The sequence below is a fragment of the Pongo pygmaeus genome, chromosome 13 (assembly GCF_028885625.2).
Source record: "Pongo pygmaeus isolate AG05252 chromosome 13, NHGRI_mPonPyg2-v2.0_pri, whole genome shotgun sequence".
NCBI classification, from domain to species: Eukaryota; Metazoa; Chordata; class Mammalia; order Primates; family Hominidae; genus Pongo; species Pongo pygmaeus.
In genome coordinates, this window is record NC_072386.2 from 123502283 (window position 1) to 123527518 (window position 25236).

The 25236-nt window shown below is 47.9% G+C and overlaps 1 protein-coding gene across 5 annotated transcripts in view; it reads right to left on the reverse strand.

Annotated features, from left to right (window-relative positions):
• The window catches only part of AK8 (adenylate kinase 8), a 156535-nt gene that overhangs the window by 65387 nt on the left and 65912 nt on the right, over positions 1 to 25236 (reverse strand). For all 5 annotated transcript variants that reach the window (XM_054500004.1, XM_054500005.1, XM_054500007.1 and 2 more), the window contains one exon: positions 5575 to 5716. In XM_054500004.1, coding sequence (XP_054355979.1) covers positions 5575 to 5716 — 142 coding nt within the window. The remainder of the gene's footprint in view (positions 1 to 5574; positions 5717 to 25236) is intronic.

Genomic DNA, 25236 nt, shown 5'->3' on the forward strand with positions numbered 1-25236 from the left:
GGAAATCTCCCAGAAAGTAGAGCCAAACAAAACAAAAAGCAGCAACTGACTACACACACACATACACACAAAATACAAGGGAAAAAAGATATTTTTACAACATTTAGAAGCCCAGTCCTGAAGATCCAATACCCAAATAACAGGAGTTACAGAGAGAATAGAAAAAAGGGGAAAAAATCATTAACAAAATAATTCAAGAAAATGTCCCAGGACTGAAGGACACAGGTTTCAAGATTAATTTCTGGTACAGTGGAGTAAATCTGACCTATACCAAGGATATAATGAAATTTCATTGTGAAATTTCAGAACCCTGGAGACAAAGGGAAGAGCCTACAAACTTCCACAGAAAGAAAAAAGTCACGTATGAAGGATCAGAATCAGATTGGCATTGGACTTCTTAGCAACACTGGAAATTCAAAATTCTACGGGAAAATCATTTCCAGCCTATAGTGTCTCACCCAGCCAATCTATCCAACAAGTATGAAGATAGAATAGACACTTTCAGATAGAATAGTAGGGCCCCCAAAGTTTACCTCCCATACACCGTTTCTCAGGAAGTTACTGATAGATGTGTTCAACCAAAACAAGGTAGTAAACCAAGAAAAAGGAAGCCATGTGATATAGAAATAAAATATCTAATATGGGAGAGGGGTAAAGGGAATCTTCAGTGTAGTAGTGAATGGCAATCCCAAAATGATTGTTGTATACAGGCATAAAGGGTGACTTCTTCAATTCAGAACACATGTGTTTCCGGTGTAACAGCCTACTGCTTTTAAATCATCTTTTTAACTTGGGAAGCAACTAGAGGTTATGCTTTGTCAAATCAAGGGGGTATATAAAAGGAAGATGTGTGACTCAGGAAGCAGAGACTCCAACTCAAAAGAAAGCCAAGGGGAATTCCTCTGATTATAGTAAAGAAAAGCCCTTGACGATCAACTATGCAGTAAGTCTAGAAAAAAACCAGTCCAAACAGGAGAGGAACGGGAGTGACCAAGAAAAAAAAACAACAACCTGAAACTGATAGATTACACAATATGATGGACTTTGTGGGAAATTGTTCTGAAAGGCTATTATGAGACGTGGAAATAATTAACTAATAGGTACAAAGAAAACTAGACAAGTGAAAAAGCAAGATGTTTACTAACTTCAGGAAAATCAAAAAGAAAGGAAAGGCAAAACAAAAAAAAGCTAACACCTTCCAGCTGAGTTAGATTCCTCAAAGCAGGTTTCCTGGAAAAACCACACAACTGTATGCTTATATCTCATTAGCCAGAACTTAGTGTTGTGGCTCCATATAGCTGTAAAGAAGACTGGAAAATGGGATCTTTTATTTTCAGACACCAATGTACTCCTCTGAAAATTGATCTTTTGTTATTGAGGAGGAAAATTAGAACAAATGTTGGGGTAGATAATTAGCTGTCTGTCACTGATGGTCACTTTCATCAAGAATACATTTCACAATGAACACACAGCTGACAGAAACCTTTATGCACTAAATAACGTAGCACCAAAACACATAAAGCCAAAACTGTAGGAAACACAATAAAAATTAATGGCACAAGACATTCAAATTATGTTAATATATTTAAAGACAGGGGAAAGGGATGATTTTCTAGGAAGAGACCAATTGCACAAGCAAAGAGAGAAATTCGAATTGACCAAACACCATGAACAAAATAAATCAAATTGTTAACAAGCTACCTCTGCCCCAAAGTGCCAGATCCAAAAAATAGTTACTGCTGGAGTTTTAAAAACTCTCTCAGATATGGAGAAAGAAAGAAAATCTATGAAATTTTCACATCACTGATACTAAAGCCTAACAAAGCACAAGAATGTGGAAAAATTCTAATCCATATTATATATGCATATTAATGCAAAAAAAAATGTAGCCAATACAATCCAACAGCATGTTAATTTCCTTGTGCTGCTATTATCATATTATGACAAACTTAGCCGCTTAAAGATACTCAAATTTGGACTGGGTGTGGTGGCTCACACCTGTAATCCCAGCACTTTGGGAGGCCGAGGTGGGTGGATCACAAGGTCAGGAGATCAAGACCATCCTGGCTAACACGATGAAACCCTGTCTCTACTAAAAATACAAAAAATTAGCCAGGCGTGGTGGCGGGCACCTGTAGTCCCAGATACTTGGGAGGCTGAGGCAGGAGAATGGCGTGAACCCAGGAGGTGGAGCTTGCAGTGAGCCAAGATCGTGCCACTGCACTCCAGCCTGGGAGACAGAGTGAGACTCTGTCTCAAAAAAAAAGATATTCAAATTTGGCTAGGTGCGGTGGCTCACACCTGTAATCCCAGCACTTTGGGAGGCCGAGGTGGGTGGATCACCTGAGGTCAGGAGTTCGAGACCAACCTGGCCAACATGGTGAAACCCGTCTCTAATAAAAATACAAAAATTAGCCATACATGGTGGCACACACTTGTAATCCCAGCTACTCAGGAGCAGGAGGCAGGAGAATCGCTTGAACCTGGGAGGCAGAGGTTGCAGTGAACAGAGATCATGCCACTGCACTCCAGCCTGGGCAACAGAGTGATACTCGTCTCAAAAAAAAAAAAAAGAAAGAAAGAAAAGAAAAAAAGATACTCAAATTTATTCTCTCACAGTTTCTGTAGGTCAGAAATCTGGTATGAGTCTAACTGGGCTTAGGTCAAGGTATCAGCCAGAGCTGTAGTTCTCACCTGGGGCTCACTGTTGGTTCAATTCATTTCTTCTCACATTTTCCACTGCCCCATCTTTGAGCCACCAATGCTGTGTCATGCTTAGAAATCTCTCTGACTTCCTCTTCTGCCCTCAGTCAGGGCGGAAGGGTTTGTGTGATTATTCTGGGCCCACCCAGATAGTCCAGGATGACCTTTCTATTTTAAGGTGAACTGATTAGTAATCTTAAGTATATCTGCGAAGTCCCTTTTGTCATGTAATGTAATATTCAGAGGCATGACAGCAGGAGGGCAAAGGTCATAAGGGTCAAAATTCTATCTGCCACAAGCAGTAGAATAATATACCATGAAAGAACAATATGCCATGACCAAACCAGTTATTATAGGAACAAAAGACTGGCTTACTATTATTAACGTAATTTATAATATTAATATATCAAAAAAGGAAAAAACAATTTTAAAGGATGCTGAAAAGCTCTTGATAAACATTAACAAAAGATTTTAAATCACGGCGCTATACTTCCTTTTTTTTTTTTTTGAGACGGAGTCTCACTCTGTCGCTCAGGCTGGAGTGCAGTGGCGCGATCTTGGCTCACTGCAAACTCCACCTCCTGGGTTCACGCCATTCTCCTGCCTCAGCCTCCCAAGTAGCTGGGACTACAGGCGGCTGCCACCACGTCCAGCTAATTTTTTGTATTTTTTAGTAGAGACGGGTTTCACCATGTTGGCCAGGATGGTCTCAATCTCCTGACCTCATGATACGCCCACCTCGGCCTCCCAAAGTGCTGGGATTACAGGTGTGAGCCACCGTGCCCGGCCAACTTCTTTAACTTCATACAAATTGTATGCACTTCAAACCAAAAGCCAGTAGCACCTTAATGTCAGCAGTACGAGGACAGCCCTCATGGTCAGGAAAAACCACCGTGTCGATCATGACACCCTGTTCTGAAAGTACCGCCCAACAAGAGTAAAATGAAAAGTATAAATATCGAAAAGGAAGAGGCAAAAGGATGAGTATTTGTAGATGACATGATCATCTACCTGAAAAACCCAAGAGAATCAACTGAAAAACTATCCAAAACTGTAAGAGGGTTTGAGAAGGTGGCTGGGGTATAAAATAAGTAGGCCAAAATCAATGTCTTTTCTATACTCTTGAAAAACCCCCTTAGAAAATATGGAAAGAAAATATCTTATTATAATATCAGTAAGAAGAACAAGAGATAATATACCTAGAAATAAAATAAAAAATGCGAGACCCAAGGAAGTGTTGATATTTTCACTAGAAGCAAAGACAGGATATAGCCATGTCAAACTCTAATGGATTGTATTAGTCCGTTTCACACTGCTGTAAAGAGCTACTTGACACTAGGTAATTTATAAAGGAAAGAGGTTTAATTGATTCACAGTTCCACATGGCTGGGGAGGCCTCAGGAAACTTACAGTCATGGCAAAAGGTAAAGGGGAAGCAAGGCACATCTTACATAGCAGCAGGAGAGAGAGAGAGAGAGAGCAAAGTGGGAGGTGCCACACTTTAAAACCATCAGATCTCGTGAGAACTCATTCACTATCATGAGAACAGCATGGGGGAAACTGCCCCCATCATCCAATTACCTCCCACCAGGTCCCTCCCTAATATGTAGGGATTATAGTTCAAGATGAGATTTGGGTGGGAACACAGAGCCAAACCATATCACAGATCAATTTGAAAATCTAAGGCAATTCCAGCTAAAATTTCAATGGTAGTTTCTTTTTGTACATGATAAAATCATTATAGTGCTCGTTTGGAATAATAAATACATAAAATAGACAATAAAGAAGATTAATGAGAGGGCCTTGTCCTGCATTGACTATTGAAATACAGATATGACAAAAGTAAAGTAGTTAAACAGAGAGGTACTACTGTAGAAATAGACACTCAGAAAAGAGAAAGTTCAGAAACAGGCCCAGTATATTGAGAGACTAAACACACAGTTTGATGATGGTCAGACCATATATAAAAACAGAACTGGAACCCACAACCTGCAGCAACCTGCCCAGGGAGTCAGACCACAATCTGCAGCAATCAGCCCCAAAGGGCCAGGACTTGATCAGGAATTGGCGGCTTCCCTCATTTTTGCCACCATTTGCAAGGTAGGACCAATCAGAGAAAGCCAAATATGTTCCCTTAACCAGTCACATAGGAGGCCCCGCCTCTAGTTAACCCACCCAGCTTCCCCAAGCCAACAGTCTCCAACTGGGGCACGGTAGAACCGAAGCCTTTCCCACCTTCCACTAGAATGCTGTCACCTCCGCTGCCTGCCTGTGAGTCTCTGCCAAAACACCAAGCAATGGTGGCTGACCCCTTGCTATTGCAAGCTCAGACTAAACAGCCTTTGCTTGCTTTCACTTGGGTGGGCTACATTGCTCTCCACGATATATACAGTTGTGATGAGCTCTCAAGTTCAAACTAGTAGAGGGAAGACAGAACATCCAGTGATATTCAACACTCTGAACAAATGGTTAACCATTTGGGGAAAAAATAAAAGGGGGACTCATACTGCCTACTCACATCAAAATAAATATCAGCTGCATCAAAGATTTAAATATAAAAACGAAACTGTAAAAATAGTAGGAGAAAACATCCGTTGGTTTGTATAACAATCTCCCAAGGAAGGCAAGACTGGTATTTATTACTGTTTTACAGATGAGGGTCCAGCAAGGAGAGTGAAAGCCAGGATTTGAACCCAAGCCTGACTCCTAGTCCACCGGGCAGCTGGGATGGGTGGGAATGGGGGTGACCAGGAGACATTCCACTTCAGGAACATGTGAAGGCTTGTGTAACCTGGACCCCTTCAGCTGAGCCCTGGAGAGGGGGTGCCCAGGGGCTTGGCCAGGGCTGCGGGCTTGGCTGGGGCAGCTCACCTGTTGGGATTGTAGCCCAGGCTGTTCAGCAGGTGTGCCTGGTCCAGGTCCCGCGGGACGCCGTGCAGCACCCAGCCTTTCTGGATGCAGTCCTGCTGGTCCAGGCGCTGGCTCAGCACCTTCATGAGGAGGCTGTCAGGAACTGCAGAGAAGGGGGACAAGTGAGCACCCTGCTGGCCGGCAGCCCATGGGTCCTGGGCTTCCTAACCTTACTTAGCCATAGATTGAGCTGCTGAAGAAGTGGGTCTAGGTGGAGCCACTTGGAACCACTTGGACAAGGCTGTCGGTGCCTATTTCCCAGGTCCCTCCTCAGTCCCAGCAACAGGGCTGCGTGAGATGGGAAATGCACTGGCTGACCTTGACCTCAGTCTTTCCCTTTCCTGGACAAGATACCATCCCCACCTGCAACCCAGTGAGATGTGAGCAGTTGTCCCCCTGTCTTAGTCCATTTGGGCTGCTACAGCAAAGTCCCATAAACTGGGTGCCTTGGGAGTCTAAGATCAAGTCAGATTCAGCGCCTGGAAAGGGCCTATTTTCTGGTTCACAGATGGTGCCTTCTTGCTTCATCCTCACCTGGTGGAAGGGGTGAGGAGTCTCTCTGGGGTCTCCCTTATACGGGCACTAATCCCATCCACAAGGGCCCCCGCCTTGTGACCTCATCACCTCCCAAAGGTCCCACCTAATACCATTGTCTTGGGGATTAGATTTTAACATATGAATTTTGGGAGGACACATTCAGACCATAGCACCCACTATGGGCCCAGTTTTTGCAGCAAACGCTTTTCCTGGACGCGCACCAGCCCCAGCTGCAGTTTCAGTTTTCCTCAAATGGGACTGTGTCAGTGCCCCCAAAGCTCTCTGCTAGTCTGTGATGCTCTAGCAACCCCCACTCCCCTCTTTCCCAAAATTCTCCAATTCTCCCCTCGTTGATGCTTAGAACGAAGTCTCTCCCAAGAATCACAGAACTAGTTATAACCAAAGACTGAAATAAAGTCCTATGGAGAATGAGATATTGAGAAGCCTCTTGTTTACACTGCGGCAATTGACATTTTCCTGAAATTCATACGTCTCTTCCCAGACTCATTAAATGTCCTATGTTGCTAATGTACTGCATTCTAGCAATTTGCACTGCGTTTCCTGCACTTTGCACTCATTTTTCCAGAAATACTTGGTAAATATTACCATTGTTTGCTAGGACTGTGGCCCCGATTGGAACTGGTTCCTAGGGGTGTGGTGGCAGTGAGTTTGGCAGTTTCTCTGGAAGCTGCCTGGTTACCCTCCTACCGACTGCCCAGGGGTCTGGCAAGCGGGCCTGAAGCACACATTCGAAACCTTCCAAAGGACCCCCCAGGCTGCCAGCCAGGTGAACCTGGAAGCAAGAGATGCAGAAAAATCACTGCCAGCCATTTTCCCCTGTGGCCGTGACTTGCTGGGTTAATGCCCTTGTCACCAAAAAACCAGAAACCTAATTCTAAGCAATCTGCATTTCCCTGAATGTGTTCTCTCTCACGTCCTTCAACCTTTCTTCCCCAGTCCCTAGGAAAGAGTAGAAAAGGGTTTTTGCTTTAACGAGAACATCTGGCTATCTAGCATGAATGAGAAGTCACTTCAGTGAATCCCATCCCTTCCCCTGCTTCAAACCTGCAGTGGCTCCCCGGTGCTCCGAGGATAAAGAGCGGTCTCCCTTCCAGGGCAAGGTCTGCGCCCTGCCTTCCTCCCAGGTGAATCTTCCCAGCTTGCACCTCCCTTCGCACGTGCCACCTCCTCCATCCGGAACACCCTTCTCCCACATCTTGCCTGGGCCAGCCTTCATACTCAGCCTCAGGGCCCCGGTGGGATGTTCCCTCCTCAGGGAAGTCTCTGAGGACAGCCCCCAGCCTGCACTTCTCATCCTCCCTCACTTGCCACCCTTGTTATCACAAGGATACTTCTCTCTGCGTGATTCTTTCTTTAATGTCTGCGTCTCTCTCATGGGTGGGTCCCGTAAGAACAAAGGACCGTGTCTCTCCGATTTTTCCCTGCCTAGAACGATGTCTGGCACATAGTAGGTGTTGAATAAATAGAAGGCTTCTCTTTTTCAAATGCTTCAAAAGCAATAAACTCTGTTAAAACCAACTTGACCAGACTTTGGGGAAGCCAGGTTGTAGAGAGAACATGGGCTTGGGGCATTCACAAATCCAGGTCTCATCTCAGCTCTTCCCTTCCTTGCTGCCTCACCTCCAGGCAGTCTCTCACTCTCTGAGCGTCAGCTTCCTATCTGCTGAAAGGATAACAGGACCCATCCTGACCGGCTCACACCGCATTTACGATTCTGGCACACAGCTGACACTCAAAGGTGGTGGCTATTACTTTTCAATTCAGGAGATGTGTGTGGGGAAGTGATGCTTCATGAATATTTTCATGGTTGCCCATGGTCAGGGCGTGTCAGCAAAGACTGTTGGCACCTGGGATAAAGGATGACAGATTAACAACAGCCTTGGAAGTTAAAGACAGAGACCTCCAGAGAGACTTAGGGGCCTCTGCCTTGAGACATTTGTTTACATTCAAAGGGCTGTAAACCTAGTGACCTCCTCCTCCTCTCCCCCGAAGGAGTGGGAGTCGGTTCCTTCCAGAGTAAAGCTCGGGAGGGAGCTGGCATGTTGTCCTGCATAAGCTCCAAGAGTCACAATGTTGGGGCTCCCCTCCTGCGATAGACCCCCTGTACACTCGGGGTGCACTTGGCTCTTTCCACATTGCCTGTGAGGAACTGGGGCGTGGGGAGCCAGCTCTGAGATTACTGTGTGAATGAATTTGGTCTGTTCTCTGATCCAGAGACCTTGTGTTTTCTTGCCAGGATGAATAAATACCGATTTAAAACAATGTGGGGTAAGAATCTGCCATGGAGCCTTCCAGTCCAGGTCTACCCTTAATATTTACAGATATTTTCACGGAAAGAAGAAACCAATACAGAAATAATCCTCACCCCACGATTCACCCAGTGAGTAGTTGCTGACCATCTGGGCTGTGCCAGGCACTGTGCTGGACATGGGAGACGGGCTACACCGCAAGCCTGACTGCCAAGGCCCCCGGGCTCCTGAAGTTCACGCTGTCTTGGGGAGACAAACATTACCCAGGTAACACATAACCATTTCTGAGAGTCATGGGTACTGTGAAGAAAATCAACCAAATGATGGGAGGCTGATGGTTTGACTGGGCCTAGGACGGCTTCTAAGGAGGCCACATTTGGCTGAGATCAAAATGGTGGATCCCGCTAATAATCCAGGACACTAAGGCCTCCGTTGTTTAGGGGTGAGAATTATTTGGACCAAATATTTTCTGAGTGTCATCTCCAATAAGCAGGTATGGCTTGGAAACCCAGCTGCACTGCAGGTGTTCTGACCTTTGGAGCCATAGCTTTCTGAGGGCCTGGAAGGTCATCCCATTGACCTCTTGTTTGAAAGTCAGGAAACTGAGGCCCAAAGAGGTTGTGGTTTAAGTGACCCGCCCAAGGTCATCTAGCCAGCTGGTGAGCAGGCTGGGATAGGACCCTGATCCCCGGCCCATAACACCCCCAACTGTTCTGCTGCCTCATTACCCAATGGCCTGGAGCCCCTGAGTCCCTCACACGGGCCACTTACGAACCAATACGGGCAAAGTTTCTCAACTGAGGAGAAATCTGACTCGAGGGAAAAATGGAAGGCCAGATAGAAATACAATGAGGTTTTTGTTTTTGTTTTTGTTTTTTTCTGGTAGTTGACAAAGATTTCTAGTGAGAATTTCCCAGCTGGCATGAAAATGTAAAATGTACGTGTCTTTTCACCCAGCAATCCTCTTTCTAAGAACTTGAACCTAAGAGATAATAGCACGGAGGGGAAAAAGATGTGTATACAAAGATGTCCATTTCAGTGTTGTTTACAATAGTGACCATTGGAAATGATCTAGAATGTCCATCAATAGAGGACAGATTAAATCAAAGAAGGTGTATCTCTGCAATAGAATATTAGACAAACTTTTAGAAACAATCTCTATATTAACTTGCAAAGAGATCTATGACAGGTCGAGGCAGAAGTCTATGACAGAATGAGAAAAAAGCAGGTAAATAAATGGCTGGTATACATGGTCTAATTTAAACATATATTCATATGTGACTATATTAATATATATATACATACATACATGCTACATACACACACACACACACAGAGAGAGGGAGGGAGAAGGGTGGCCGCCACTTCATGCTCCATGAATCGGACCCAATCCCTCGCTCACGGAGCCCAGGGTGGTGGAGGTGAGAGGGGACCTGGATGTAATGCAACACAAACCTGGCAGGAAAGCAGAGGTCACAGAAGCAGGAAGTGCTGGGGATGTCGGAGGCAGGGAGGGCCAAATTTCCAAAAGATTGAGGAAGAAAGGGAATGCTCACGCTGGTTCCCACTTTGAGCCAAAACCCAAACAAACCCCTCTCTGCAGGAATCAGGAAACACAGGCTCTGCAGTCAGCACTTCCTGGAAGGCCTCATCACAAGCGCACATCAGTAACAACTGATGTAGTATCCACTTAATACCTGTATTCCCACCCCAACGCTCACCCCATGAAAGCAGGGATCCCCCCAGTAAGGTCAGGCTCATTGCTATACCCCAGCACCTGGCACAGTAGTGGGCCCATGGAAAGCACCTAATAAACACGAAGGAAGGAAGGGAGGGAAGGAAAAAAGGGAACCATTTCCAAAAACCAGGAAGTTCTTTAGTTCCTCAAGTGTTCATGGACCAGAGAACTTAAGGACTTTTCTCACCGAGCACTGAATCAGGTCCTGCGGCAACAGAAAATAACCAAGGGACACCCTTCCTCTCAGTCGTTCCATTCATCTTTACGTGATCATCCACTAGTGAATTAAATATGCAGCCAAAAGAATGAACACTAGCACGTGGGGTTTGTTGGGAGGGGTCTCTGGGGTAGGAGAGGGTGGTTCTAGATGCAACAAAGGTGGCCACAAGCACGTGAGGTTCCTTGTACTAGCGATGGGTCCCACAGGTTCATTATTCTATTCTCTCTGCTTTTTAGATGTGTTTAAAGTTTTCCACTAAAAATGTGATGTGTTTTTTTAAAGGAAACCATTTAATGCTTAAAACAGATTGAAATGGCCCCTGTGAGAGACCGTTCCTAAAGTGACAAAGGACACAATCTCCCCCGAAGGCCATGGGCGGCTGTCCCTTTTGGGGGACCTGCAGTGTGGGTGGCCTCCGGCCATCCTGTAACCCCACCAGTTCCGGAAGCTCTGCCCAGAAGCCTGGCATCACGGGCACTTGCCCACATCTGCCTGTGTTAGTAGTCCTGCAAAAGCTCCTCGTTCGAGTCCTTTAACCTTTTATATGGAACAGCAACACATTTTGGCTCACAGTTCCTCACTGGGGCTGCGTGGCTAAGGAGCTGCACTGGTCCTCTCCCAGCACACAGGGACCCTGGATCCTGGTAGGCCTCTCCCATCTGGGTCAAGACAAGCAACAGACCCCACTGGGTGCTGCTCTGAGGCTACCGACCTTTCCCAGTCAGCATCTCTCCTCAGCGGAAGCACGCAGGGTTGAGGGGTGAGGGGTGAACCCTGAAGACCCCGCCTTTAGTGTAATTTCCCCAAACCCACCCATGTCTCCTGTCCCAGCCTCTCTGAGGCTCAGTGTCTGTTTTGCTGCGGCTTGTTTGGTTTTTCCTGCCAGCTACCGACTCACGTTTCCAGCCCCACATGGTCTGACCGGCCAGCTCAGCACAAAGCTGAGAACAAGCTGCTCCTTGGTTCACTGTGCTCTGCCAGAAGTTTCGAGTCCCCTTGATAATGCTGTCCATTTACCCTTTCTCCTCCTCTCAGACAGAGATTTTTCAGTGCGGTCTAAAGTCTTTCACCATTAAGTCAGATGCCTCAGGCTTGATTTCTGGGTTTGACAGTTAACATCTCACCCTTCACACAAAGCTACCGCCAAGGGTTACCTCTCTGGAGTGTTCTGTCAGCCCTAAATTTAGCCAAGTGCAAGATATGAGTATCCCATTATTTCATAAGGCCACACCACATGGTTTCGTTTGTTTTTTTTTTTTTTTTTCTCAAGATCTTCCATAAAAGATGGCAGTCCTCGAGTTGACCTCCAGGTTATTAAAATCTCAATCCATTTATTCCCTGCGGGGCTGGGTGTGCTTGGCGCTTGGCATGGGGGTAGATGGGGATCCATGGTGGCAAGTGGGATGCTCCCAGGCCTCCACCCCCCACCGCGGGCCCGTGTCCCACCCTCCTGTCTCGAAGGGGAAGGAGTCCTGTCTAAAGGCCCAGGATCCCATCAGGCTCCTCCTGCACAGCAGTTCCATGGCTCTGGACAGGAGTCCCAACACCCATGAGATGCAACTGGGTGGCACTGACTCCTCCCGGGCTGCAGGTCTGGCTTCAGTCACCCTTGGTCACATCCAGCTCCAGAGCTGATGGGTGTGAGTAGGAAAGGGCTCGGAGAGAGCACCCAGGCCAGCTTGCAGTTTTCCAGCAGGCAACGGAGGCCCCTCCTGCTGTGCCACGCCGCCGCCTGCTGTCCGCACTGCAGAGCCAGCCCTGCAGGGACCTTGGCTTTCTGCCCATCAGTTATTGTTGAGGGAGAAGATATGAGGGACACTAAGGTTGCTGGGGGTCGCATATAAAGATAGAACAAAACATGGAGAGAAGGAAATAGCTCCTTCAGCCAGTGGCTTAAAGGTAAAAAACATGCCAGGGTTGATTGCTAGACCCACAATAAGCCGAGTGACCCTCCTTGGCACCCTAGGGCAAACAGGAAAGAGCTGAGTACCTCCCCACACACCCTTGCACATGCCTTGCACACGTCACCCCTCCATGCACACTCATAAACTCCCCCACACACTACATACATGTCTACACACACGACACCTGACACACTACAACACACACAGGCACGCACACATGCATATGTGCTCATGCATGCACTCAGCTACAAACACACACACACAAATCACACACCCCCACACCCCTACACCCCCCCACGTGCACAACACATACTGTATACCCACCTATCCACACACAGTACACGAAGCACACACCCTCATTACACAAACACATCTAGCAAACACACCTACATACCTACACCGCACCCACACTCCCTCTCCTCATCCCTCACATTCGCTTCAAACTGCCCTGTGTAACTTCTTTCCTTCTTCAAGCCCTCCTTGAAACTGACGTCAAGATGAGCATCAGTGTTCATGGGGGAGGCTGGCATTTGCTTCTCTTTCTCCTGTGGTCCCTGGGTCCCTCCGTCCCGCCCCTCCTGAAGGATCCCAATAGGATCCAGGAGGTCCAGGGAGTCTTACAAAAGGAACAGGACTGTGGAGGAGGAAAAGGGGTTGCTTTTGGTTTTTTAATTTCCATTTCACACAACTTGGTGCCTGAAAGAAGCGGGGCTTGCATCCCGCCAGGGGCCCTACTCCAGGCTGCTGGGAGGTTTGCCCAGGCCCTGACTTAATTCAAGGAAAGCCGAACGCCTCCCATCTCTGGAGGCCATCACTCTCGGGATGGCACTGATTCTCGGCAGCTGGGCCTGCAAGCCCGTCTCGCTGCTGTCACCAGAAATCCTGCGTGCCCTGAAGGCCCTGCAGCGCCCCAGTGCCAGGACCTGGCGCCAGGTGTTTCCGTTGGTGATGCCGTTTGTTTGTTATTTACTACCACCTGCTGGTGAAACATGGGTTCTGCACCCTCCAAGTGAACGTTACCAGCAACGCACAGAACATTTCCAAGCCCTGGAGAAGAGAATGAGGAGAAACCGGGATTGTTCCATCGGCCGCACCCTGCAATTACTAAGGGAGGGTAACGCCACTGGATCTAGCTTGCTCTTTGGTAAACTCAAGTCGACTTCCCAGACAAACCCCCATCTGGCCGGGCCTTGGTTCCCTAAGTAGGAGATGAAACAGATGCCTTCCATGGTTTTCTTAGACGCCAACATTTCTACTCTAATATCTCTGCTGCTTAACAACGTTTAAAATTGCCTGGCAGACAATGGCGCCAGGAAATAACAATGTTTTAATATTGGATTTTCTTTCAAGTCCGGAGAAGTAAGTACATCAGCCCTGGGTGCCCTGCAGACTAGGAGGTCCTGTTGTGTCCCTCCTCCCTCGGAGAGGGCCACCCACTTTCTGTCACTCCCTTCTTTACCATGTCTACTCGGGCAAAAGGCACAGACAAGACTGAGGTGCCCACACGGCACTGACACATCTACCTGAGGGGCAGAGATGCCCAACAGTGAATATTTCAGTTTGTCCCTTTTTTTTTTTTTTTTTTTTTTGAGACGGAGTAGTCTCGCTCTGTCGCCCAGGCTGGAGTGTAGTGGCGCAATTTCGCATCCTACAACCTCTACCTCCTGGGTTCAAGAGATTCTCCTGCCTCAGCCTCATGAGTGACTGGGATTACAGAAGTGCGCCACCAGGCCCGGCTAATTTTTTTTGTATTTTTAGTAGAAATGGGGTTTCACCATGTTGGCTAGGCTGGTCTTGAGTTCCTGACTTCAGGTGATCTGCCTGACTTGGCCTCCCAAAGTGCTGGGATTATAGGCGTGAGTCACCACGCCTGGCCAGTTTGTCCCTTTCAAATGAAGTTTAGGTGACAAAAGAGACCATTCAAAAATAGACATTCTTCTATAAACAACTGGTACATCACTTAGCAAATTAGTAAAACTTCTTTATTGGAAACGCTCAGCTAGCCACACTGTGCAGAATGATTTGACAATTCTTATTTTAAAGTACATTTTTACATTTTTCAATGGAATATGAAAGTATCTGGGAAAAAGAGCAGAGGTCACCCAGTCTGCATGTGAACTGGATTGTTTTAAAGAGTGATGTATTCACTAAGTGTACACTGCAGATCAAAGCGTTTAAGGAACATGATTTTCCTTCCATTTTAATGAATTCAGGGCTTAGAACCAGTTTTTTCTCCCACATCTCAAGGGCAGCAAGGATGCCATAGCCCACGCAGTCTGTGAGAAGAAAGTCAGCAGCAAACAGAACCATGAGCCCAGTTTTCTGGGAGAGAAAAGATATGATAGTATATTGACTCACCAGGCACATATGCTACAGTGCATATGATGAGCCTGGCCCTGTTCTAAGCATGTCTTTGTTCTAATACAAATATTAATTCATGTAGTTTTCTCCCTATGAAAGAAGTAGTTACAGTATCCCATTTTACAGATTAGAAAACTAAGGCACAGGAAGAGGAAGTGACTTGCCCACGGCCATACAGCTCACAGGTAGTGGAGCTTGGATTTGCATCCAGCCAATCCAGCTCTGGGGCTGCTTGCTGCCACCTGACTTTTAGGAGGAGGAGCACTGTGATGATGAGGACTAGAGGCCCAAACTCTGCCCTGCACTCTGCATTCCACCTGCAGCCTACCTTTGGGCGACTCATTTTACCTCCTAGCCAAGGCTTCCTCATCTTCATGAGGACAGCATTGGGCTCCAAAGCCATGGAGGTATTGGTAGGCCCCTGTGTGGCGCCCGATGTCACCTGGGGATCCAGCTCCTGAGGGCTGCTTAGGCTGTGGCTGCCTCCCAGGCACGTGGTGCAGCCCATCCTGAACAAAACTGAAATGTTCATATCAAGCCTTTCCCGGTGTGGGAGATTAAAGATGGCCACGCCTTCTTTGCTACTCTTCCCAGGGCAGGGGGTGGGAGGGGGGCGGTGTCTCAATCCCCTCCCTGGAACCTGGGCTGGCCCCAGTGACAAGCTCTGTGAATAGAATCAGACAGAAGTGTATCCTGGGGTGTCTGTGGTGAGGTCACGGGATGCCTGGCCGCTGGCCCCACCTTCCACCCCAACCACTGCCGCCCTTGAACTCTCTGGAGTGCTTGTGCTAGGAGCAGCCAGCTACCACGTAAGAAGGCAGATGAAGCCAGCCACATGGAGAAGCTGTGAGGAGGGAAGATGCCTGGCCAGCCCCAGCCATTCCGAGCGTGCCCTCCTAGGCACCAGGCATGGCGATGAAGAATCCGTCTTGGACACACTATCTCTGCAGATGCAACGTGGAGAAAAATCAAGGAACCAAGCTGATGCCAGAACTGAGATCCAGATATAAATCCCCGGGTGAGCCAGCCCAGCTCTCTTAGGCAGTTCAAGGCATCCCACCTAAGCCCAAGTCAGTATAGAGCAGAGTCGAGGCCTCCTTGCCATGTCCTGCCCCAAACCCTGACCCACTAAATCAGGAGCATAATAAACTCAGCGTCATTTTATGCCATTAAATTGGGGGGTAGCTTGTTAGGCTACAGGAGATAATTGGGGGACATACCCAAGACTGGGTAATTTATAAAGGAAAGAGGTTTAATGGACTCACAGTTCTGCAAGGCTGGGGAGGCCTTGGGAAACTGACAATCAGGGCAGAAGGGGAAGCAAACATGTCCTTCTTCAGATAGCGGCAGCCAGGAGAAGGGCAAAGCGAAGGGGCAGAGCGGGGGAAAGCCCTTTATAAAACCATCAGATCTTGTGAGAACTCACTATCACGAGAACAGCATGGAGGTAACCACCCCCATGATTCAATTACCTCCCACTGGGTCCCTCCCATGACACGTGAGGATTATGGGAACTACAGTTCAAAATGAGATTTGGGTGGGGACACAGCCAAACCATATCACAGAGCATCAGAGTAATGCAAACTGGAGCTTTGTCAGTTCCCAGTTACCGCAGGGACTGGGTCCCCAAAGCTGGTAGCAGTCACAGGAAATAAAAAAATATAAAAAATCCCCCATATATAAAATATATTCACACCCGACCGGACTTGCTGTGAGTACCATTACTACCAGTAAGATGATGACGATGACAACTCCATTCTTGTTAATAATCATGGTGCGTAATCAGTGATTATAACCAGTGACCATAGTAAGTAATTAGTGAATTACAGACACAATTCCCTTTATATAGAGCAAGCCAACAAATGGGATCCTAGGAAAGCTCGCCTTACAGATGGGAAAACTGAAGGGAGCTCTGAGGGGGCGCATGGCTTGCCCAGTAGCACAGCTGGGAGGAAGCAGAGTCTGAATGGGAACCAAGTCTGTGTGATTCTGAGCCCTGACCTGTAGCTATGGCCCCTCCCATCTGGGAGTGACAGTCACTTGCCTCCCTTCTAGAAATCCTTCAGGCTGCATGCTGCCCCCTGTGACCTGTCTCCTCTTTGTTCCTTCAAGACTAATTCTCTGGGCTGGGCATGGTGGTTCACGCCAGTAATCCCAGCACTTTGGGAGACCGAGGCTGGTGGATCACGAGGTCAAGAGATGGAGACCTGGCCAACATGGTGAAACCCCATCTCTACTAAAAACACAAATATTAGCCGGTGTGGTGGCGGGCGCCTGTAGTCCCAGTTACTCAGGAGGCTGAGGCAGGAGAATCACTTGAACCCAGGAGGCAAAGGTTGTAGTGAGCTGAGATCGCGCCACTGCGATCCAGCCTGGGGACAGAGTGAGACTCCATCTCAAAAAAAAAAAAAAAAAAAAAAAAAAAAAAGACATTCTCTGAAGCCACTGGGGCTGCCCATGGAGAGGGGCCTCACCCGAATAGAAATGCAGGCAGCAGAGGGCAGCATCTGGGCCCTGGGATTGTCCACACCACAGGGACCCAGGTCAACTGCCACAGGCTCGCTCTTCCACTAAACTAGCTGAGCTCCTACCATGAGCCCTGCGGGAGCTGACTCCTCAGCCCTTGAAGCAGCCAGCCGAGCAGACAGCATGAGCAGAAACAGGGGGATCCTGGGGTAGGGAGGTCCCAGATGTGGCCATCTCATCTCCCAGTAAAAACCAACCAAAGGCTGGGGGGGGGTCAGAGTCCTGCAATCAAGATCATGGATGGGGTAAATCAGAGGTCTGCAGTGAGGGGTGAGGAGGAGGAGTTCCCCTTCCCCTGCCTCCCGCATCCCCTGGTGTCCACAGGCTCTTCCCAGGGAGGGGGGTGGGAGCAGGTACATCCCTCTGTATGTCGGGAAGTCTCTTCCCTCATCTCTCCCTTTCCCGTGTCCCTCTGCTCCCATCTTGCTTCTTCTGTCGGGTGTGCCCTTGTCACCCAGAGCAGCAGTGACAGGTGTGAAGCTGCAGGGCGTGGTCCCCGCTTCCCTCCCTCAATGTCCGATGAGGCTGTGCCAAGTTCCCTTGCACAGGAAACCTCAGAGCCAGCTTCTGGTTGACAAACCCCAGCAAGTCCCACGTCCCTGATCATAAGTGTAGAGGCTGCAGAGAGTCACTGGGGCCACCTCTTCCTCACCCCTCACGTCCTGCCCCTGCCTCTGCAGGCCCCGCTCACAGCCCAATGAGAAAGAACCCGTGTCAGCTCCCGTCAGGCGAGGACGTTCCCAGAGGGAAAGAGGCTTCAAGCTGCACCTGCCGTTGGGGGGTCTGTGAGGGGCAGGAGCACAGCTCTAGCCATGCCAGGGGCTGCCCAGACAGCTACACTGAGAGACCTCCCGACCGGAGAAGAAGGCTCGGGGCCTCCAGGGTCAGGCCTGTCAGAGACAATTTCACAGCTGAGCACACGGGAGGTTTGCTTTTCTCTGAAGCCGCTGGGGCTGCCCACGGAGAGGGAAACGTTTCTAGAAGCTCTGGTCAGAGCAAGGATGACTCTGTGCACTCCAGCTCTCCTTGGACTTCCCAGAAGTGTCTGGGTTGGGTTTGGTTTCTTTTTTAATCTGGATGCCTGATACACAGCGACACTCGACATTCAGCCCAACAGGAAAACCTGGCTGTGCCCCCATGCTGGCTGCAGCCAGTGACAAGGAACAGTGTTAAGCAGGCCAGACCTACCCCCCTCCGGCAGCGCCCATTCTTCTTGGGGAGACAATGTCGTCGAATGGATGCATGAATGAATCTGGCATCACTTACTGCCTCAGTTTCCCCACTGGACTAGCATTGAGCAAAGGCTTTTTGACCTTTTGGTGACGGGGCTGCCTCCTGGCAAAGCATCATTTTCATACTGGAGAAAGACAAGGCACACTTTCAAAATCAAAGTCTAGTGTAAGAAAATCAAAGAGAAGGACCCTTGGGGGCACAAACCTGTTGATAAGCAAAGGTGCTCACCCGCTTCCTTGAACTGTCCTCATTCCCAGGCCCTCCAGCCCCCACAATGCAAACAGCACTTTTACCCTGCCACTCTGCTTGGCTATCTTGGCCACAGCTTTCTCTCGGGCTGAAAAAGACTCCTACCTAGTTTCCATGAGGAAATCTTTGTAGCAGTCCCAGCGGAAAAGTCAAAAGTTTGACTTGAAAAAAGGAGCTACTTCAAAAGCATTGTCAGACTGAGGTGAGGGTTCCTTTAAAATACATAAATTACAGGGGGCATCCATTAATCAACCTCTAGGCCACCCTACAGTGGGGGCTCTGGGTTGGGGGTACCAAAGGGACAGAGGCCGACACACCTGGGGGAGGCAACACGAAGGAAATCCACATAGAATAAGAGTAAATTAATGTGTTTATTACTTACTGCTTGGCGTGTGTGTGTGTGTGTGTGTGTGTGTGTGTGTGTGTGTGTAGAAAAATGAAAGAAAAATGTAGAGTTTTTTCAATAATAAAAAGGGAGTTGCACTGCGGGGCCCCTAAAGCTTGTGAAAAATTAAACTCGACGGATTCAAACTGTCCTATTTCCACTTCAAAAGAGAAGAGGCACTGAGCTCTTCCCAACTTATCTTCAAACGCCCAGCACCCTAGAAAGTTTCTTTAAAAAAATAAAGGCTCCTGTTCCCCCAAGCACTGTACCGGTTACTGTACCCACTGTCTCTCCCTCTTCTAATTATACCCCTGTGAGTCTATTAATCAACTTGTAAATTATTTAGAGAGTCATGCGCTGTCTTCAGCGAGTACAAACACATCGCATGCAAAGGCTTGCTGGAAACGGGCAGAGGGTCCCTCAGGGTCTCCCCTCCACGGGAAGACAGCTTGCAGCTTGCCGCGGCTGCTCTGCTAAAAACAAGAAATAGCATTCCGCTTACCTCCTCAGATGGGGAGATTTACTTTGTCTTTCAACTCAGCAACTCTGCAAGTTTTTAACAAAAGAGAAAAACTGGTCTATTGTCGATCTTTAGTGTGCATTTAGTGATGAGAATATTAATTCCCCCTTAAAAATGCAGCACTTTGGCTGAGCTCTGATCCACACCTCCTGGGATCTGGACTCACGGAAGGCTCTTGAAAACACATCATCATCCCAATTGGGGGCTGGTTTGGCTTGTTTGTATTACGATGGCTGCATTTGCTAGGGTGAGGTCTCATTACCAGAAAGGGTGCAAATTAGCTTCTTGACTCTCTCAAATCTCCCGCCTTTTCTTGGGTTCTATTAGGCCATGAGGGACCTTTCCCAGACAGAAATGTTTAGGAAATGTAGGGATGTGTGGGAGGGGCACAGGTAACAACTCGATAATGATCTGTCTTCCACATCACCTTTTCTACATACCAGGACTTCCGCTTTTAGTGGAAAGTCATTACCAATTAAATAGCTGTCTTCTCTCCCGACAATAAGATAGGAGTATGTCTGTTATGTGCCAAGGAATGTGGGCCTTCCTACAACTGAACTGTTTTAGCTGTTGGGAGATGCTGGTGGGGCGGGGCCACAGGGGCAGCTGCCAGTCAGGAGCTCATTGTAACTGGGCCGACGAGCCAGTTGGGCAGGTGTCGCAGAGTGTATGCAGAGACAGGAGATGTGAAAAGCTAGAGTCTAGCTCAGAAGCCCCACTGCTGGGGACATGGCATGGCTGGCGGGCTCCTGACCATGCAGTTCCAGCACGTTCCGAGTGCGCCGTGGACAGGCTGAGATGAGCATCTCATGCATTTAGAGCAAAGACATAAACCAGCAAGGACAAGATCCGCCTTTGGCTGTCTTTCATCTCCTCCCTGGATAACCACCCTCCAGAGGAAGTCCAAGCAACACATGAGAACGAGAACAGTTCCCTGGGCCAGGGCAGAAGCCAAGCCTTCTGGCTGAAGAGCCGGCGTTGTATCATTAATTAGGCCCGGCAACCTGGAAGTAGGTTATATCCACCATCAACAGTCCCTGGACCCTAATTTATGGCTAAAATTCTCATGAGAAAGGCTAAAAATAAAGCAGTGCAGACTTCAGACTTCTTTATGTTGGGTGAGTTGGAACAACAGAGTGAGGCCCATGAGCAGGGCTCATTTTATATTAAGTGAAAATCGGGAAGCGACATTCCAAGAGACAAAGACAGAATTATGGCCAATTTCCTTAGGAAGCTCTGGGCCTCCAGAATTCAGAAATTTCAAACACCCTTTGGTAGGAATGGAGCTATGGGGAAGGAGCTGAGGACATCATTTGGCGGTGGTGGCCACTGTGAGCTACCGCTGATTTAAGCAGAGAACTGAGATCTAGCAGCGCCTTTGCTTGAGTTCAGAGAGGAAAGAGGACATCTGTACACATGCCGTAGCACACGGTGGCAATAGAGTCCGTCAGCGGCAACCATCTCATTTTAAATGATACAGAAACAGCTGAGAACTCATTTTTCCAAAAGCCCAGAATCGTTTTTACTTGTTTTGTACTAGTGTAAAAGTGACAGGAGCTCCCTGGCAACTAAGGCTGCATGATTTAAGCTCGACCCTGTTTATCGTATGCAGAGCAAACTCCTGGTGACTTTAATGGAGGTTGCCTGCATAAAGAACGCCATGTGCGGAGCCCTGGGGAATAAATTTGTTCTGTTCACTGCAGCTCAAGTCGGAACGAGTTTAGGAGGTCAGACCTATATATTTCAAAGTCCAGGCACAGAATAAGCATCTCTCCAGTCCTCTGTCCACAGTGCCATCACCAAGAGCCTGGGATCAAGGGACTGAAGATGCGCTAAGATGGGGCCCTGGGGTCCTTTGCCCAGTAAATGTGGAAAGATGGGAAAACAGCACAGTTATTAATTTTGCTGCTGATTCGAAAGAAGGAGGTGTTGGCAGCACCTGTGAGGACAAAAAAAGAACATAACTAAGTCTGCAGAGGTCATGGCTGGGACATAACATCATGAGGCCTGGAGTGGGGATAAGAGCAAGAGGCTCCACGGGAAAAAGATGACATCTGGATCTATTTGGCTGAGCTGGTGATGGTGGTGACGGTGACTGTGAGGGTGGCAGGGATGCACAATAACAAAAGTGCACACCTCTGGGGCACACAGCTCCAAGGTGAGTGGAGAGAAAGCACAAGTCTGCAATGGCACGGGTCCCAGTGAAAGACCAGCAGAAGGCCAGCAGCCGGGAGCACAGGCAGGGCGGAGTCCCCAGGGAAGGAGGTCCAGTACCCACAAGGGCAATGAGGGGGTACCCAGGAAGAGTCTATAGTGCCTGGCTTGGGGAGTGGTGGGGATGGGCTTTCTGCACTGGGTGGCTAGATGGTAGGGTGTTCTGGCAGTGACACCTGCAAGCTCAGAGATGCTAGGGGCCTCTGCCCCATGGCGATGAGGTCTCCATGTCTTTACAGTAATCTCACTTGCTGAGCTCCTGAACCTTACAGATGAAAACTCCTAACAGGCAGGGGAGTGACTGGGTGATTTCCTATGTTCCCAGGAATGCTACTGGCACCCAGGACAGAGATATCTGAAACAGACCTAGGATTGAAGAGGGGAATCTGGGATGTCTCCAAGGACTCCCCAAAGGTATATGGGGGAGCAACCAACCAGCGGCTCCTCTTCTGGAAGTTCTGAAAGCCTCAGGGGATACAGCAGCATGTCCTCCAGTTTCAGGAGGGCCCTTCTTGTTGCAGGGCAGTGTTGGGAAGCTGAATTCCACTGTTCCCCTTCACCCTGTGGCCTCCCTCTTCTCCAGAGCGGGGAGTCTCTCCAAGACAGGCCGAGTCCCTCCGGCTCTCCCAGCCTCCCGCTGGCTGGCCCTGGCCCACAGTGCAGAGGAATTTCCTTCCACGTCTGCCTCCACTCAGTCAGGGCTCTTCCTGGGGCAAGTGTGGGGGCCCGTCTCCCTGTCCCCACCACTGGGGTATGGCCATACAATGGGTGGCTTGCCTCCAGGCCTGGCCTCAGAGGGGCATGTTAAGCCCAACTGTGACCTGGGTTCTCAGCCACATTATCCATTCTACGCTCTCAGCAAACTCTGAGGTCTGTCTCCTATCGGGTTCAGAACTCAGGGTGTGGGGAAGGGATGTGGTTAATCACCACCCCTCAAGCCCAAACAGTGGGGTATACCTGCAGGCTAGGGGACCCCTGAGTCACAGATGTCACCAATGCTCAATTCAGGAAGGAGGGGGCCTCAGCCAGCTGGGCTTATTCATAAATAAGCAGGCTGTGGTCGGCTAGGCAGAGTTTTCCTGTTCAGGCTGACCTTCCCTTCAAAACCAAATTCTGTCGAGAATCATTTAAATTTTCTTCCTATTTCAGCTGGCGGTGAAGTGGGCCCCTGCCAGACCTGGGTGGTTCCAGCACTCCTGCTCTGCGAGCCGAGCGCTTTGGTTTTCTCGGCAGCTTCTCCGCAGCCCACTAATGAGACCCTGTTAGTGGTTATGAATGTAAATGCATTCTTTGTTATCCCTGTGAGATCAGGATTAGTGAAATGACAGAATTTATTGCTTCCGTTCGGGAGATATGATATTGGTTGTTGTTGTGTCTTTAATTTTGTAGGAAGAGTGAAAGTATAGAGGTACATAGTCTAAATAAACAAAAAGCTGTGGAAGAAAAAATTTAGCATGAAACATTGAAGATCGAAGTGATCCGGGTCTCACTAACTTTATAGAAAATTGGGAATTGTGCCATCAGCCTCCTTTGCATCCCCCAAATACAAAAAACAAACACAAAAACGACTCTGTGCCTGGACCACCTTTGAAAGGACTCTTGGGTTTGCTTTTAGTGGTGGATGAATTAAGCCGGCTCTGTACAAAGTTGATGTGTTTTGATTCAAGCAAATTCATTTCTGTCTCTCGAAGAGGAAGTAACAATAGGTCCCATTTACTCAAAAGATACAGTTTGAATAAGTCAGTAAAATGGTGCCCATATCTGATGATTAATTAAGGATCTGTACATGCCCAATTCCCTATAAGACGAAGAAGATAAGACTGTGCTGTCAAATGGTGAGGAGACAGGAGGTGAGGAAACCAGAAGGCCGAGTGCTCCATGACCCCATAAAAAACCAACATCCTCATATGACCTTCTCAGCGACCGTGACATCCCACAATGCCTGAGAACTAAAGGGCTGCGATGAGTCACTGCTCTCTTTCCAAGCAATTGCTAAAACTACAAAATTATAACGTGACTTGAAACAGAGATAAAATATAGAATGTAAGTATAAAGAAAAATTAATGGAAAAACGTAAACAACCTTAATATGCAAAGAGCACTGACAAACCAATTAGGACAAAAAATAGCTTAATTGGAAAATGGGCAAAGGGAAAAACAGTTAATAGGCCAGGGCTATAGAGAGGTGGTTCACAAAGATAAAACGCACGTGACCAATTATCTTATGAAAATATGTTCAACTTTACCAACCTTACCGACAATCAAAAGACCACAATTAAAAATAAATACATCTTCTGTCACATAACAAAGTGGCACAGATTCAAATGGCTGGCCATGGTAGGCAGAATAATACCTCCCAAAAAGATGTCCACATCCTCATCACTGGCATCTGTGAATATGTTCCCTGATATGGCAAAAAGGGCTCTGCAAATGGGACTAAATTAAGGATCTGGAGATGAAGAGATGATCCTGGATTGTTCTGGGTCATCCCAAGGGTCCTTATAAGAAGGAGGTAAGAGGGTCAGAGTCAGAGAGGGAGGTGTGATAGCAGAAGCAGAGGTCAGACAGAGAGACAGATTGGAAAATGCTACTCTGCTGGCTTTGAAGACAGAGGAAGGGGCCATGAGCCAAGGCATGGGGATGGCCCCCAGAAGCTGGAAAAGGCAGGGAAGTAAATCCTCCCAAGTGCCCCAGGAAGGAGCACAGCCCTACTAACACCTGGATTTCAGGACTTCTGACCTACAGAACTGCAAGATAAATCTGTGTTGTTCTAAACCATGACATTTGTTACGAAGCAGCAGAAGACAAATACACTGGCAGTACCCAGAGATGGCAAAGACAGGCAGGGAATGAGCATTCGCACACTGATGGTGGGAGCGTATGGCAGTACAGCACCACCACTGCCACTGTTCATGGGCATCACTGCTGACTCAGGCCTCAGTGTATCCTAATAAGATCACCAGGGATGTTTCTCCATACAAGAGTGTGCATTTTAGTATTATTGAAGGACTGCAAATCTGGAAACCACCTAAATATTTATTTTTGTAATTTTATATTTTGAAAAAAATTCAAATGGACAAGGAAGCTGCAAGAAGAGTCAAAGAATTCTTGCAGACCCTTCCCTGGTGTTGGCCGATAGGCACTACCTCATCTGCTTGGCCATTGTCTCTGTTTCTGAACCACTGTGCTTGTTAGTGGGGAATTAAATTATCTTCCAGACATACTATGGAATACTACCAGCAACACTTGAAACTATATACATTAGGTTAATTTGGTATCACATTCACTCATTTTTTTAAAACAAATCTTTAGGGTGCTAATCCCCACCCCAGTAAATGGGAATTTGGAGAGAAATTATGCTTGAGAATGCAACAGGTACTTCGCCATTGCTGCTGCTTGCTGCTGTGGCTTTTTTTTTTTTGAGACTGAGTCTCACTCTGTCACTCAGGCTAGAGTGTAGTGGTGCA